The 14,221-nt window shown below is 35.3% G+C and overlaps 1 protein-coding gene across 1 annotated transcript in view; it reads right to left on the reverse strand.

The window, feature by feature from the left end:
• MMP16 (matrix metallopeptidase 16) overlaps positions 1 to 14,221 on the reverse strand; it is a 173,458-nt gene that overhangs the window by 11,943 nt on the left and 147,294 nt on the right. Inside the window, exons 7-9 of the mRNA XM_085053146.1 lie at positions 13,485 to 13,623; positions 4,963 to 5,113; positions 826 to 941 (exon numbers count right to left, since the gene is read on the reverse strand). Coding sequence (XP_084909272.1) covers positions 826 to 941; positions 4,963 to 5,113; positions 13,485 to 13,623 — 406 coding nt within the window. The remainder of the gene's footprint in view (positions 1 to 825; positions 942 to 4,962; positions 5,114 to 13,484; positions 13,624 to 14,221) is intronic.

A 14,221-nucleotide genomic window follows, 5' to 3' on the forward strand; every position in this document is an offset into this window, starting at 1 on the left:
ATTAAAATATGACAATAGATATATGTCCTGTCTTATGAGGCAAACAGAATAAACTCACAACCTACTAATAAATAAATCACATATGCCACATAACAATTGTCCAACAATGATAGGAGACAAAAAATGCATATTTTCATTCATGTCAAAAGGATTAAAAAACTGTGCAACTGAGGGCTCTGTTGGCAGTGAGCCACCCTCCCCTGGGCAGCCTTGAATTCTGAGATGGAGGAGATTTTGGCTGCTCTGGTTCATTTTGAGGTTTGTCCAGCTGAGGTTCCAGGCTCTAGGTTATGTGATGATGCATCTTGATAAAGGTAATAATACATCATACTAAAATCACAGTTATCTGCATTTCTGCGTCATGGACTTATGACATCTTTGATTTCCATAAATTCATTGGGATATTTCTGCTTAGATAAAGACTTTTCTTCCCTTTTCTAGATTTTGAGAATGAAAGCAATACCTTCTAAACTGTTTAAACAGCCAATACCTTGACAATTCAACAGAGACATACTGTGTTTATGAAGCTTGTTTTGAGAAGTACTCTAATTCAGCAGAGAACAAAAATAAAATTAATTGACAGAAGTAAAAAGGAATGGAAAGTAACATTTTAATACTAAATTTAGAAGCTTTTTAGCCCTGAGTTATATAGTACATGCAAACAAACAGCCATTTTCACTAAAGCCAATTCTATAGCAGGAAATACTCTGTTCAGATACCAAGAATTCCTTCACTACTTAACCTGAATAATCAATCACCCTTCTCCTACTGTATCTCACATAAAGGGTGTAAGTAAATCATTCAAACAAGAATGTGTTTGCATACCATTTTCTTTGTGGACAAAGGCTCCCTGAGGAGATTCTGGGATACCTTTCCAAATTGTGATTGGTTTGGGATAACCAGGGTCCATGGATCTCATTTCTTCACTGTACCTCCAGTACCTGAAATATTTTTAAAGGAAAAACAAAAGCACATTTGTAAGATAACAGTTGAGTAACTTTGTATTTTCCCCTTCTAACACTTGCTGCATTCATTAGTCACAAACGGAAACACTAGACATCTTCTCTTTGAACATACTACCAGATTACAAATAAATCTATTTGCTGTTTCATGTCAGTAGATAGAAGATAAAAGATTTTTACACTTCAACAACTAAACCAGCATGCATCTCCCTTATAAGCACCACAATTCTGATGCATAGGACTTTTGCACAGTGACACAGAGAGATGCAACATATGCCAAAAAAAAAAAAAAATTAATTTTTATATAGTATTTTAATAATGAAAATTACAGTACATTAAAATTAAAATTAAAAGATCTCCAGCAATCTAAATGTAACTCTTTATTTGTATGCATTACAGTAGCTTTTTGTTTCATTATCACTAAATAGATGCAGTATATTATAAAATTCAACCTGCTTTTGTGCCTTTTTGCCAGCCAGCCCTTCTCAAACTTAAAAAGCTTCAGCATGCAGTTCTAGTAATTCTGAACACCTGAGAAGTATTCACACTTGTGATTTATTTACACTTACAGATAATATTGATAACTTATTTTTCCTTACACTCCTGGTTAAATTGCTATATATGTTTTATAAGTTGGTTCTAAGAATACTGCATCTCTGATATCCTCTGTGTATCTTAATATGTGGGTGGGTCATTTCATATTTTGATGGACTCCCCTAATTTAGAGCATAGTTTTATCACTATCACTGATAATCTGGTAACTGCTAAAAACTTGACCCTTTTGCTCATTCACATTCATTTGACTTCAGTTTTTAGAAATCCCTGTTATGATCATTCCTTGCATATTAAAAAATCCCAAAGTGGATGGTATTTTGTCCCTAAGAAGGTACTTAGACACTCTAATTGATTCACATTTTAATCTTTTTTAAAGAATATAGTGATCTGAACTCCTCAGTATTTCTCCCTGTGGGGAATTTCTCTGGCTTCAAACTTTCAATTAAATTAAAAGATGGCAGATTTCAAGTGGGTTTAGAGTCGGCAAGTTAGATTAAAAAGACATTTCTATTTATTTTTTCTTTCTTATGCGTAAATTATTTTTGTAGCCCAAATTTTTAATGTAGTCACATATACATCAGCTACCAGACAACTAAACAAGGCTCTTTATTTGGCTATGTAATATCTTGAGAGTTCAGGTGCAGAAAATAACATGTAGAACTAGTAAACAAAGCTCCGACATAAATAGTATCAAAAGCAGTTCTTCCTCATCTTTGAACTCTAAGTTTCCCAGTCCTTAGTTTGCATTTTTTTCAACAAATATATTTTCCTTTTCTCTATCCTGCTATTCCAGAACTCTATTTCCTTCATGTAATTCCTCTCATTTTCCTTTTACTCTTCCAAACATTTCACCTTTTTAAGCTCCTTCTTTTAATAACCTCTGGTTTTCCACTAGCCTTAAATGATTCTCAGAAAAATACTTTGTCATTAAAAGTCTTTGAGGAGATCTTCTGTGCACACTCAGAAATCACAAAACTGCTGGGTTTTCATCATTGATGAGAAATCCTGTTCAGGAAGGACTGATCATGACACTACCTCAACAATCTGTGCTGGAATGATGAGCATGTCTACTGAGTAAGGAAAACCCTAGTCGTGATTCTACTTGGCACACCAAATGTTCACAGGCAAACTCCCTAATGATGATTTGAGCTCTACAAACTATATATATTTCTTACTGTACATCAAAGACTGATAAACTAACAGAGGGAAAAAAAATGGAAGTCCACTTTATTGCTTCAGGAAAAGAGAATTTGGAAAATATTTGCTAAAATGCGTTCCAACTCCAAGCCTATTTATTTAGTGATATCCTGAGCCACTGAGTGATTAATTTTTATGAAGAAAAAAAATTCATTTAAACTCTAAAGTACATAAAATCAATTTATATACAATCATCATACCAGACAGGGGCAAAACCAAGGACGTGCGTCAAGAACTGGAGGAAACCTATTATCATCTACACTACTCAATTCTGGTAGGAGAGGAATGACAGAGGAACTAATGTTTTCTGTAGTCAACATTTCCCCCTTTTTGGATTTCATACAATTATTTGGAAGAATTATCATTAGTGTTGAAATAGATCATGTCAAATATCAACAATAATGTTCCATCCATGTGCTGCTTTAGACACATGACTGTTTACTGGTTTGACTTTTTAAATCTTCCTACTGGTTTGGTTTATGGGACTTTTTTGTTTGCTTTTTTTTTTGGTCATTTTTAATATTATTTTGTTTTATAGCCAATATTTGATGACATAAGCAATGCACACAGCAAAACTTACTGTTAGAAGGGTTTATTCCCACTGATGGTCAACATTCTGTAATAGCCCAATTATCTCTGCAAGGCTCATGTTCAATCTTCTTCTAACATCCTCTATCACATTTATATCCTGCTGAGTTTCATTGTGCTTGTTAGCTCTAAGTAGCAACTTTTCTGCCAGCACATGTTTTCTCTGCTAGTTCTTTTTGTCTTCTGTTATTACCTACTGTGTTTTAGGAAAGTCCTGACTATAAGTAACTGCCTATGCATGGAAATACAAAAGGACACTGCTGAATAAAGCCTAAAGGAAGTACAAGTCACAAAAGATTCCTACTGTACATCCTTTTACAATAAGTATGTGGAGGTGGAAAATTATTAAATGAAAATGAATTTGAATTTTTTTTAAAAATCGACTCTACCAGAGGAAGCAAATTATTTAGGCAACTCTCTACTCACTATGAAAATTGATTTCTTGAAATTATACCTAGTTTAGAAACATTACAAAAATTTTACTTAGTTCTCTACTTCCCTCACCATGAGTGTTGGAGAACTGTATTTTTTTAAGTAATAAAAAAAGCTTTAAAAATAAAATTTGTTGCAGCAATGTGTAGTGCAATTTTATAGCACTGCTAAAAAATTACCAACTGAAGTGTGCTAAACATATTCTATGATGTGCATTAAATTAATTTCTTAAGTGATCCATGAATACAATTAGTGTCTGAGAACACTAAGTACCATACAGTAACAAAAAAAAAGCAGTCATACTTTTCATAATGCTAATAGAAACATTACAGTTATTAATAAAGAATAATTTGTCTCTGAGGACACAAAATTTGCAGTGATATATCAATCAACAAACAGCATCATACTGAAAACCTGTAAAATCCATCATTCATATAACTCACAGAGTTTCAAAAATTAATGAATTCCCTTGACACCTCTATAAAGCAGATAAATATTCTTTTCCCTTTTTTTATGGGCAGGGAAATAAAGAAACAAACATTAAGTGACTAGTACAAGTATTTCAGGAATGGAAAAACCCTTGAATTTTACATTTTTTCTGGTTTTCTTTTGTTTTGTTTGTTTGGTTTTGTTTGTTTGTTTTGCTTTGTTGGGGTTTTTGTAGGTTTTTTTTGGTTTTATTTTTGTTTTTATTATTAATCATAAATATGTATCCCTATAAGATTTATTTAGAAGTTATTCCAAGAAAATACTCAAATTCTTCTACAGCTCCTAGGTTTAGCTATTAATTCCCTTTTTTACCTTATTATTAAATAGTAGCAAAGAAGTCATTTTCACTGACCTTAAAAGCTTTGGATCATGCCTTGCCTGCTTATGTGCTGGGGTTTAGAAATGTGGATAAAAAGAAACAGGTAAGAGTGTACATAAACACATCAAGTTGAATATTTAAGTTTCAATTTGCCACAACTGTGGCTCTCCTGTTGACTTCTAAAACATAACTTTTCTACTGGTTATACATATTTCCATTCCACGATATTCACACAAATATAATTTACATTGTTAAGACATGTGGAAACAGTACAGCTGTCTATGCAGGAGGAATTAATTTAATCCACAGAATATGAACTGCTTAGGTGTCTTGACTTCTTCTTTTGAGAAACAGAGGAAAAGGTTAACATGTTTAGCTGATATCCATTTAATTGTTCCCTTGTAAAAATCCTATACCAACCTATCTCCTTTGAAGAAGTAGGTTTTTCCAACATCTTCCCACCAAATTGCTGAATCAATGCCATGGGAAGGAATTCCACTTCCAAGTGTTATCAAATCATGAGGATAACCTGGCTGGAGAGTAGTGTCCTTGAAAACCCAGAACTTGTTACCTGTGCAGAAGCATATATACATACATATATGTGTGTTAGTCATCAGTACTCTCAGTATGAACATCTATACACTCTTAAGAAAAAAGAAAGACTCCCACAGGTCTATAACAGTGGTTCTTCCAAATACAGTGAAATGAAAAAATGTTCTATCACTGCAGATAACACAAAATTAAATATGCCTTATGGATATCTTGCATTTATAAAGCACCTTTCTTCCAGTAAATCCACAGAATATTTGCATACCAACTATGTAGTGATCAAACCTAGAATGAAAATGAAATCATCTTAAGAGGCTGTGTGGTTGATAATTTAATACAGTTAGAGAAAAACTACACAACAGTTTTATGTTTCATGAGGAAAGAGTGAACTTTTGAGGAACATAAGGTAAGAAAACATATAAATATATAAAAAAATAGTAATTACAATCCTCATAGAGACTGAATACTTTTATTACTTTGTACTTCTCCTCTAGAAGTTGAATTACTTTTGAAGGATGTACAATTATTTCAGAAGCAACTGAAGAATTTAATTTTTTGACATATTTTCTTCTGTGTGGCCTAAAGACAGAAAACTAAGAATCTGAAGTCCCAAGGTGAAAACCCTTTGTCTGAAATTAATGGGGGGTTGCCAGTGGCAGTGAGACTTAAGCTTCGGCTGTAGGTGACTAATCATTCAAAACCACCCCACTGACTTATTACTTGCTGAAAATACAAGGCAGGTGTATGACTCTAGCTGATGTTTGCACAGTGTCTAACAAACCTCAGATTACCCAGGTTACTCTGGTTTCTGTCTTAAATATGAATAATAGCCTAAGGCTTTGGACTGCAGCACTCAGTGGCTGAAATCCCTACTGCTAGAGGGGTAACTTCAGTTACTGGATAAATAGATTGTATCCATAGGGATCCATGCCTACAGAAGTAGCAGCTGCACCAGTGCTTTACAGTATAGATGCCCCCTGTCCTGTTTGTGGAGAGGATGCTTCCCGTGCTCTCTCCTCCAGCTGGATAGCTTACCTCACCAACCCACAACTCCAGTTTCCAAGCTTTAATTTCATCTCTAGCTTCCTGGCAAAGCTCCTCTTCACTGAATACTTCCATGATTATCTCACCTACTTCATCATCTCATGTTAAGCCTATAATCCATTATTTTCCCCAGTAAAGTCCTCCTAGGGACTTTTCAACATACTATGCCACCTGTCCTATTCTTGTAATTATCTTCTCCTTTTTACATTTCTGCTTGTTTCTAATTCTTCAAAACACACTTCTCACCTGTGTCTTTTTAGCAGAGACTTCTCTTTCAAACACAGATTGCTTTGACTGAAAAAATGGAATAAAGATCCCCAAATGTTCCCTAGAAATAGGGAAGGGGGAGCATAATTTGCATTTATATACTTATCTGAAGAGCTTGCTTTGATGCCTGTCCTCTCTTTGCATTATGTCACCTAGATCACAAGGACACTCTTCTCAAGCTAGACTCCATTGTGTAAGAACCATTTATTTTCTCTTCAAAGCACATCTGTCCTCTTTCTTTCCAAAAAGCATTGCTAGTTTTAGTAATAATTACACTGAAGGAGAAGATACTCTTTGACAACACATGGACCCTCCTGAGCTAAATCACAAAGAACTCTAGACAAGATCCATGAACATACATATTGAACTGGCCTTATTGGATAGTTCACTTTGGTCTATCCACTGTTAGGCATGAGAATGATATTTAATATCTAAGGGGGAAAGTTTGAAAACATATTTTGCTCAAAGAGATTTGAAAAGAGGATGTAAGAGATAAAATCATGGCTGTTCACATTAGTCTTTGTACTTACCTTTAAGGCCAGATAGGCTGTTACACAGATTTAGGAGGTTAAGGTACTGTGTTGTATAAATATTTTATAAGGAAATGTAATATTACCCCAAAGACCTGGGATCAGGTGTATGCCAGAATCATCAAGAGGGAAAATCCAGAGAACTGTTTTGCAGTTGGTTTTATATTTTAGCTATCCCTCAGAGGTATTAAATGTTTGTTTAAAGGAAGGGGTTTTTTAATCTCCCTGTTTGTACTGTGGTGATTTAAAGCATGTTTTCATTTTATCAGAGTTTTAATTAGGAGAGGGGGTATAGTTTCCATCCCTCCCATGCTGGGTTTCCAGAGTTAATTTTTTATCAGCTTCTTTACAGCTGCTTGTCACCCACTTCCAAGCACAGATACTACTGTTTGCTCAAAAGATTCATCTTCTCTCCCCTGCCAGCTGAAGGAAAAAAGGACACAAAGAATGCATATGTGTCGCTGTTGAGCAGCTAGCAGAGTAATGAATGCATCGGTTTTCAGTGGCAAGAAGGAATGACCTTTATTGTTTTGATTTCATCACATATATAGAGTTCTCAAAAGTCACCCAGATTGGTCAGTCAGAAGCCTTCCCCCAGGCCTGATTGGCCAGGCCTGCACTGCCCAAGTTCTGGGACACTATTCCAAAAACATCCAAACTTTATTTTTATTTACAAAACACAAAAAAACTTCTCATGGGAAAAACTGTGCTAGCCACACATATGTACAGAGCCATTTGAAGTACTGAAAATAAAAGAGACACGGAGATCTTTGAAGAACAGTTATGGAAAGCTGAGTTCTCTGTTGACCTGGGATTAAGGTCGTTGCTAAGCTGAGATTTACCTTCACTGAGATGCCTTATAAAAATTCACTTATAGGGTTTGATAATGACAGAGGTAAGCATCTTCAATCATCCTCTGTCTCTCCTCCCATGTGGTTTATCTTTTGCCAATTCACATGACTGGACACAGAAGGCTTCAGATGTTAATGGCAGTTTCAAATGCAATGATAAGAGAAGTCATGCATTTTGGACCTTACTAGTTGGTACTTATGGTGTGAACAACAGATGGCAGCCAGTGAAAGATCCTGAGCCAGCTCATTTCTGTTTCAGAAGATCATTCAAAATGACAGCTGTTGCACAGCATTGAAAGGCATATGCTGTGATGTATGTAATGCCAATACTTTTCTCTGAGCCTCACAAGGAATAAAAGTCAAAGCAATTGTTATGAATGGATCATTATCAGCCATACCCAAGGAGGCAAAGTTAACTGTTAACAAGATCAGATCATACCAAAATAAACAATGGTTGAGCACAAACCACTATAAGTGACAGCACCACTGAGCCAGGAATTTTTTGCATATTCAGATATATTGAAGTAAAAGGAAAGTGTAGATGTGGGAAGAGACTTAAGAAACTGAACTCTTCACAGAATTTCTCACTGAGAAGCAAATTCTTTCTTAGAAAATAGAGAAAAGGTAAATTTAACTATTTTAAGAAGACAGTAGGGCATTGAGAGCTCTAACATATGTGAGCAAGACCTATTGATGCTAACTAGAGGGAATTTTATTTAACATTTGCTTTAGAAGACATGTTTAGTCTGCTATAACTGTGTTGATTGTTAATGAGAAGTACTGTATATAAGAAACCCAAATGTTCCATCTGGCTGACAGTTTTCACTTTGGTTTTTTATTTGATTGGGCTTTTTAGGAGGTTTTAAGAGATTTGTTGTTGGTCTTGTTTTGGATTTTTTTTCTGTCTCTCAGCTGGAGGAAAGTGGATGACTATTGTTCAGAGAATTTCAGAAGATTCAGAAGCAAATATCAAGAGAAGTTAAAGCCAAAAATCAGTGCAAAAGATGCCCAACTGTGATGAGAATGAGATAATTTTGTTTCTAACATTTATTTAACTTTCAATGTATTACAAACTAATGCTAAAGTCAGTATGTTTTCATGTAGCCCATTGGACTTCCACTAACAGTCAATAAGACTTCATTAATTGTGATCACAATGGAAAGAACTATGACCAAACTGGTCATATTTTTATTCTTCTTGCAGATAACTAATGCTTCTTTGGAGTCATAACCTATGCCCTTGGCAGAAACAACAACTGTATTTATTTTACAAAGTTGTTTTTTTAAGGTCTCATTGGTAGGTTTGTTATTCTCACAGAGAAGAAAGCACCACATGTTTCATGAAGTCTGAAACTTCAGAATGTTTAATCTTTCTGCTTTTATTCCCTAATGTAAGGTCTAATATAATAGGAAGCAGATTGGTAAGGTCAGAAGCTGAGAGTGAAGCAAGTGATAATAAAAGCTAAAATGTCTTACTTTTTGCAGTAATGCTTTGTTAAATATCATCACTGTAGGGAAACAACTGAGAAGGATGAACTGTGCAATTATTTGAAGTCTCTCAGTATCTATCTTTGACTTCTAAAAAACGTACTGGAAATAAAGGACATCTGTGTTTTGCTATGCTTCACTTAAAATAACAGTATTCTAGATATTCTTCAGGCTGCTTAACTACCTACTGACTACTGCAAACAATTATGCAGTTTTAGTAACTGTAATTCTTCTTCCTTTATAGAATTGGAACGCTGAATAATTGTGGTTCTGGGTTGTCAGCAACTATGTCTTTTGCTCTTATTATTTGCAATTATGATATATATGTAGTGCAAGAATTGTGTGGCACATAATCACTGTGTTAGAGTGGTGAGATGAATTCTCAGAATTTTGAAGAATTGCACGTAATTGAAATCAGTTCAAATTTTATTATCTAATACTGAATTTGTTTTTTTCTAATCACTACTCCTCTTAATTTTGGTTTTTCAAGCCCATATCCTGTGTCTTTTTACTACTATCCAAAATTACTATTCATGGTTCCTTTTTCCCCATTCTCTATTTCCCACATCAAGCTTCTGTCATTTCTCCCTTCCATGATCTGACACTATAGTAAATCTATTTTTCAGAATAAACCTGTCAGGCCATGGGGTAAGTGCTGCAGAACGTTATGATGGAGGCACTGGTAGTATGAATTTTACAGCAGCCTTTCTATTGCTACATTTGGTTTACCATAACATTCAACAGCGCAGATGGTTTGACAATTTCATTTTTAGCACTATATAAATTCCCACAGGTACACAGAATGAATTTTACTATTCACGTTTGCTCATTAAAAAAAAAAAAAAAAAAAAAAGAAAGAAACTAAAAAGGTATCTTTCTGATGCCATCTTCTTATTATCATTCAGCATGGACACTGGCAATGAATAATAACAAGAGTGCAAGCATCTGGTTTTTATAAGCAGCTATCCACCAGATTGCTGTGTACTTTATGAGTATGGTCTGGTCTACTGGGGGCTGATGAGTCCATCTGGCACAGAACAGGAAGAGCATCTCGGTCACAGGCTTGCCAAGCTGGTAAAGAGGGCTTTAAACTAAAGTTGCTGGTGGAGGGGGAGCCTCAATCCATCCCATTCCTACCAGTTTGATGCCAGTGCCAGCAAGAGATGTCCACAGCTTGGAGACAGATCACAGGTCAGCAGGAGAGCACCTGAAACAGCACAAAGGAATTCCAGCCATTCCAGCCAGTAAGTTGGTTTCATTGGGGGCACCAAATTAAGTGCCTCTATGCAAACACACATATTATCAGAAAAAAGCAACAGGAGTAGGAGTCGTGCTTGGAGGTTTGTGTAGATCACACCTGCAGGGCTGTGATCTTACTGGCATCACAGAGACATGGTGAGATGGCTTCTATGAATGGAATGTAAGAATGGAAGGCCCCTGGCTCTTTACAAAGGATGGGCAGGGAAGAGGGCATGGGGATGTTTCCCTCTGGGTCAGTGACTGGCTGGATTGCATGGAGTTCTGCTGGGATTGATGAGGAGTTTATCAAAGAATCATCTAGGTTGGAAAAGATCTTGGAGATCATCAAGTTCAACCTATGACCTAACACCACCTTATCAACAAAACCATGGTCACATCCAGTCTTTTTTTAAACACCTCCAGGAAAGATGACTCCACCACCTCCCTGGACAGCCCACTCCAGTGCCCAACCACTCTTTCTGTGAAGATTTTTTTTTCCTACTGTCTAGTCTGTATATTTGTAGTATATTACAGGTGAATATTAAAGGGAGAGCAGGACCTGGTGACATTATAGTGTGGGTCAGACGAGTGCATAGTGACAATAATCCAAGTTCTCTGCTGACACTTACTCCATCTTTTCTATTTTATTCTCTGAATAATGGATGTAGATATTGATATAGGCATGTGCTTTGTTAACACATCTGTATGCCAGACTTCAGATTTAAAGTTCCTTCTAGAACTTACTTGTTTGGACCAATTTTAGACTGGTAAAGCACACTACCTGGATAAGACATTTTACTTTCTCACCATCTTAGCAACAATCAAGTTGTCTGTTTCTAGCACCCTTGAGAGGAAGACATGTACTCTTTTCCCAGGAAATTTTGTGAGGGAATAGAAGAAACAAGAAAACTATGGTTTACCTACAGTCTATTTATATAGATTTCTGTAATTATGTTCCACAAGACAGTTGAGATCCTTGGTTAATACCAATTCTCAAGGAAACCCACACAGAAGACTCAGCTGAAACTTTTGATTCTGTAGCAGTGGAAAAACATGAATTACACTGACAGACAAACAACAGTTAGATATTAAGAATCATGAAGAAGTGTCAGAGAAGCAAAAATTTTTTAGAAAATTGCACAAGGAAATACAAAGACTTTTGACCTTGGCAAATAAAGGGATAATACAAATGTTATTGGAAAAATAATGGAAAGAACTTTGAAAAGAGGTCATATGGAAAAATACCAACAGCAGAAAATTGAAATATCATATGATATCAACTTGAAGGCACAAAACTAACTGGTCTGAAATCAGATAGCATAAGGTGGGGATGATGAGAAAGGAAAACACAGTCCTGACTTATAAGAGCAGAATCCTGCTGCTCCTGTTTGCTTTGATTAATCTTGATTTAATTTCCCAGGTAGAAAATAGAGAAGTTCCCTCCTCCTTCCTTGTTTATTATCTATAACCCAGAGACTACAGAATCAACCCATTCCTCTACGACCTAAAAGGAGCCAGTCAGCACTGGGTGAAGAGTTAAATAACGACAAAACATATTTCAAGGTCACTGGGAAGGAAAAGAAAGCAGCTACAAGAGTAAGCTTGATCATTTCTGTTTGGAGCTCAGGTAATGGATCCCAACATTATCAAGGCAGAAGTCTGGAATGCACAGGGTTATTACTTTGCTCTTTGTAGAAGTGGTGCAAAGGAATAGCTACAGAATAATATTTTTATCCTTCCATGCCCTATGAACCCAAAAATCAAGCAGTGGGATGGAGATTTGGAGGTACCTTGATCATGATTCCCAGCCATATCAACTTCCCAGAGTTAATGGCTTGAAGTCTATTTTATGGCAGCAGAAGTAAAAGCATTTGCCATATTGAAGTAATATAAATAGAAAACGTACTGTATGGAATGAAATTTTCCTTATGATTCACATGAAATTACAATTTCACTATTAGAAAAACATAAACTTCATCTTCATTGAACTGTTATGAAGTGTTTCTACGTTATTAAATATTTTTCATTTAGCGTTTCCAAGATCATGGTGAATGAAATATTACTTCTAACTCCCTGCTAATGACTCCACTTGTAAAAATGAATATATTTTTTATATAACAGCTTTAAAAAAATCTACCTTTTTTTTTGTAATGAGTTAAAAAATTATTCATTCACAGCACTAAATAGCTGAATAATTTTTCACAGAATTGTTAGCTATTCTGTTTTTTCTTCTCTCAAATGATTATTTTATAAAACATAATTTACCTAATTTGCTGCTAAATATGCATCTATTAAACATATAAGATAATTTTATCATTAAATCTAATGATAAATCTAAATTATCTAAATTAGGTACATGTTCAAGAACTTCAATTTTGCAGAACAGCTGATGTTTGGAGTGAAATTCTAAAAGAATGATTAGCACCAATTCAATCTATACCACCTATTTTCTGGAGTTTATACTTCATTAAAAATACTAAATAGCCATCTATGAAAAGTATTATTTTTCCCTACATGAAACTCCTAACATCATAGTTCTTAGATGAAACAAATACAGTGCAGTACAGTGACGTACATGTAGCAGAGATGCCATTTAAATATATAAGAAGTTCATTTGTAAAAAGGAAGAAGAGCACAGAGCACAACAAAAAAAATTAATAATAGAAATGTGTTAATTGGGTCTTCCTAAAACACATTTTTCAAAAATTATTTCACAGTAGATCATTTCTATGTCTCATATTTACACCTCCAAATTTTTACTGAACATATAAGAGCAAATGATCTGATACTGTGAAGGGTAATCCTAAATTAAAGACGAGGTTGCCAAACAAGAAAAGGTTAACTCATATACTCTTCATTTGGCTACCAATTTGCAACAAGATTTACACATCATTATTAAAAATAAACAAGATGTGTTTCAAGAAATCATCTCAGTTGGGAGTGCTACACAAAATCTTACTTTTGTTCTTTCTTACCTTTGAAGAAGACAAAATTCCCCTCACTGTTTTCATAAACTGCATCAATGCTGGGAGGCAGTCCCCTCCAGAAGTAGGTAATCTGCATGGGGTATCCATCCATCACCCTGTTGTTTCTGACTCTCCAAAACCACTGATCCTGGAAACAAAACACACACTTCTTACTACATTTATATGTGTTCAGTTCCTGTCTTAAAACCCTGAACATCCTATTCCTAGCATATTCAAAGCAGACCTTTTGTTGTTTGCATAAGCACATTGTGTTTACATTTGTGTCACATCCACCCATTACAAATGTTTCTAGTTTTTGCTGAGGTGGGAATGGAACTAGTTTTTGCTGAGGTGGGAATAAGTTACACACGTGAACCATGTATTTGGAGCAGGTAGCCCTCGGTGGAACATGCAGCATGTTACATGAGATGATGTATCTTTCTCAACTTCACTCCTATAATGGGCCCAATTTAAAATTTGTGGTCTGATTGCAAGTGCTTTTAGACTGAACCATATGCTTATGTGAATGCACAATATAATGGGACTACAGACAGGCTTTGAAGATCAATTAATTCTGCAGGCCATTTTTTTGCAGTGGCTGTTAACAGTGAAAAGTTGATAGATCTATGTGCAACTCTACTACATCAGTCCAGTAAGAACTATGCTTTGATAACAATTTTACTGTTGCGAAGTTTAGCAGTCCTTTCAAGTGACATTAAATAGAATGGTTAATATTACAACCATAT

This window comes from Lichenostomus cassidix, chromosome 2 (assembly GCF_008360975.1).
Source record: "Lichenostomus cassidix isolate B80296 chromosome 2, HeHo_3.0, whole genome shotgun sequence".
NCBI classification, from domain to species: domain Eukaryota; kingdom Metazoa; phylum Chordata; class Aves; order Passeriformes; family Meliphagidae; genus Lichenostomus; species Lichenostomus cassidix.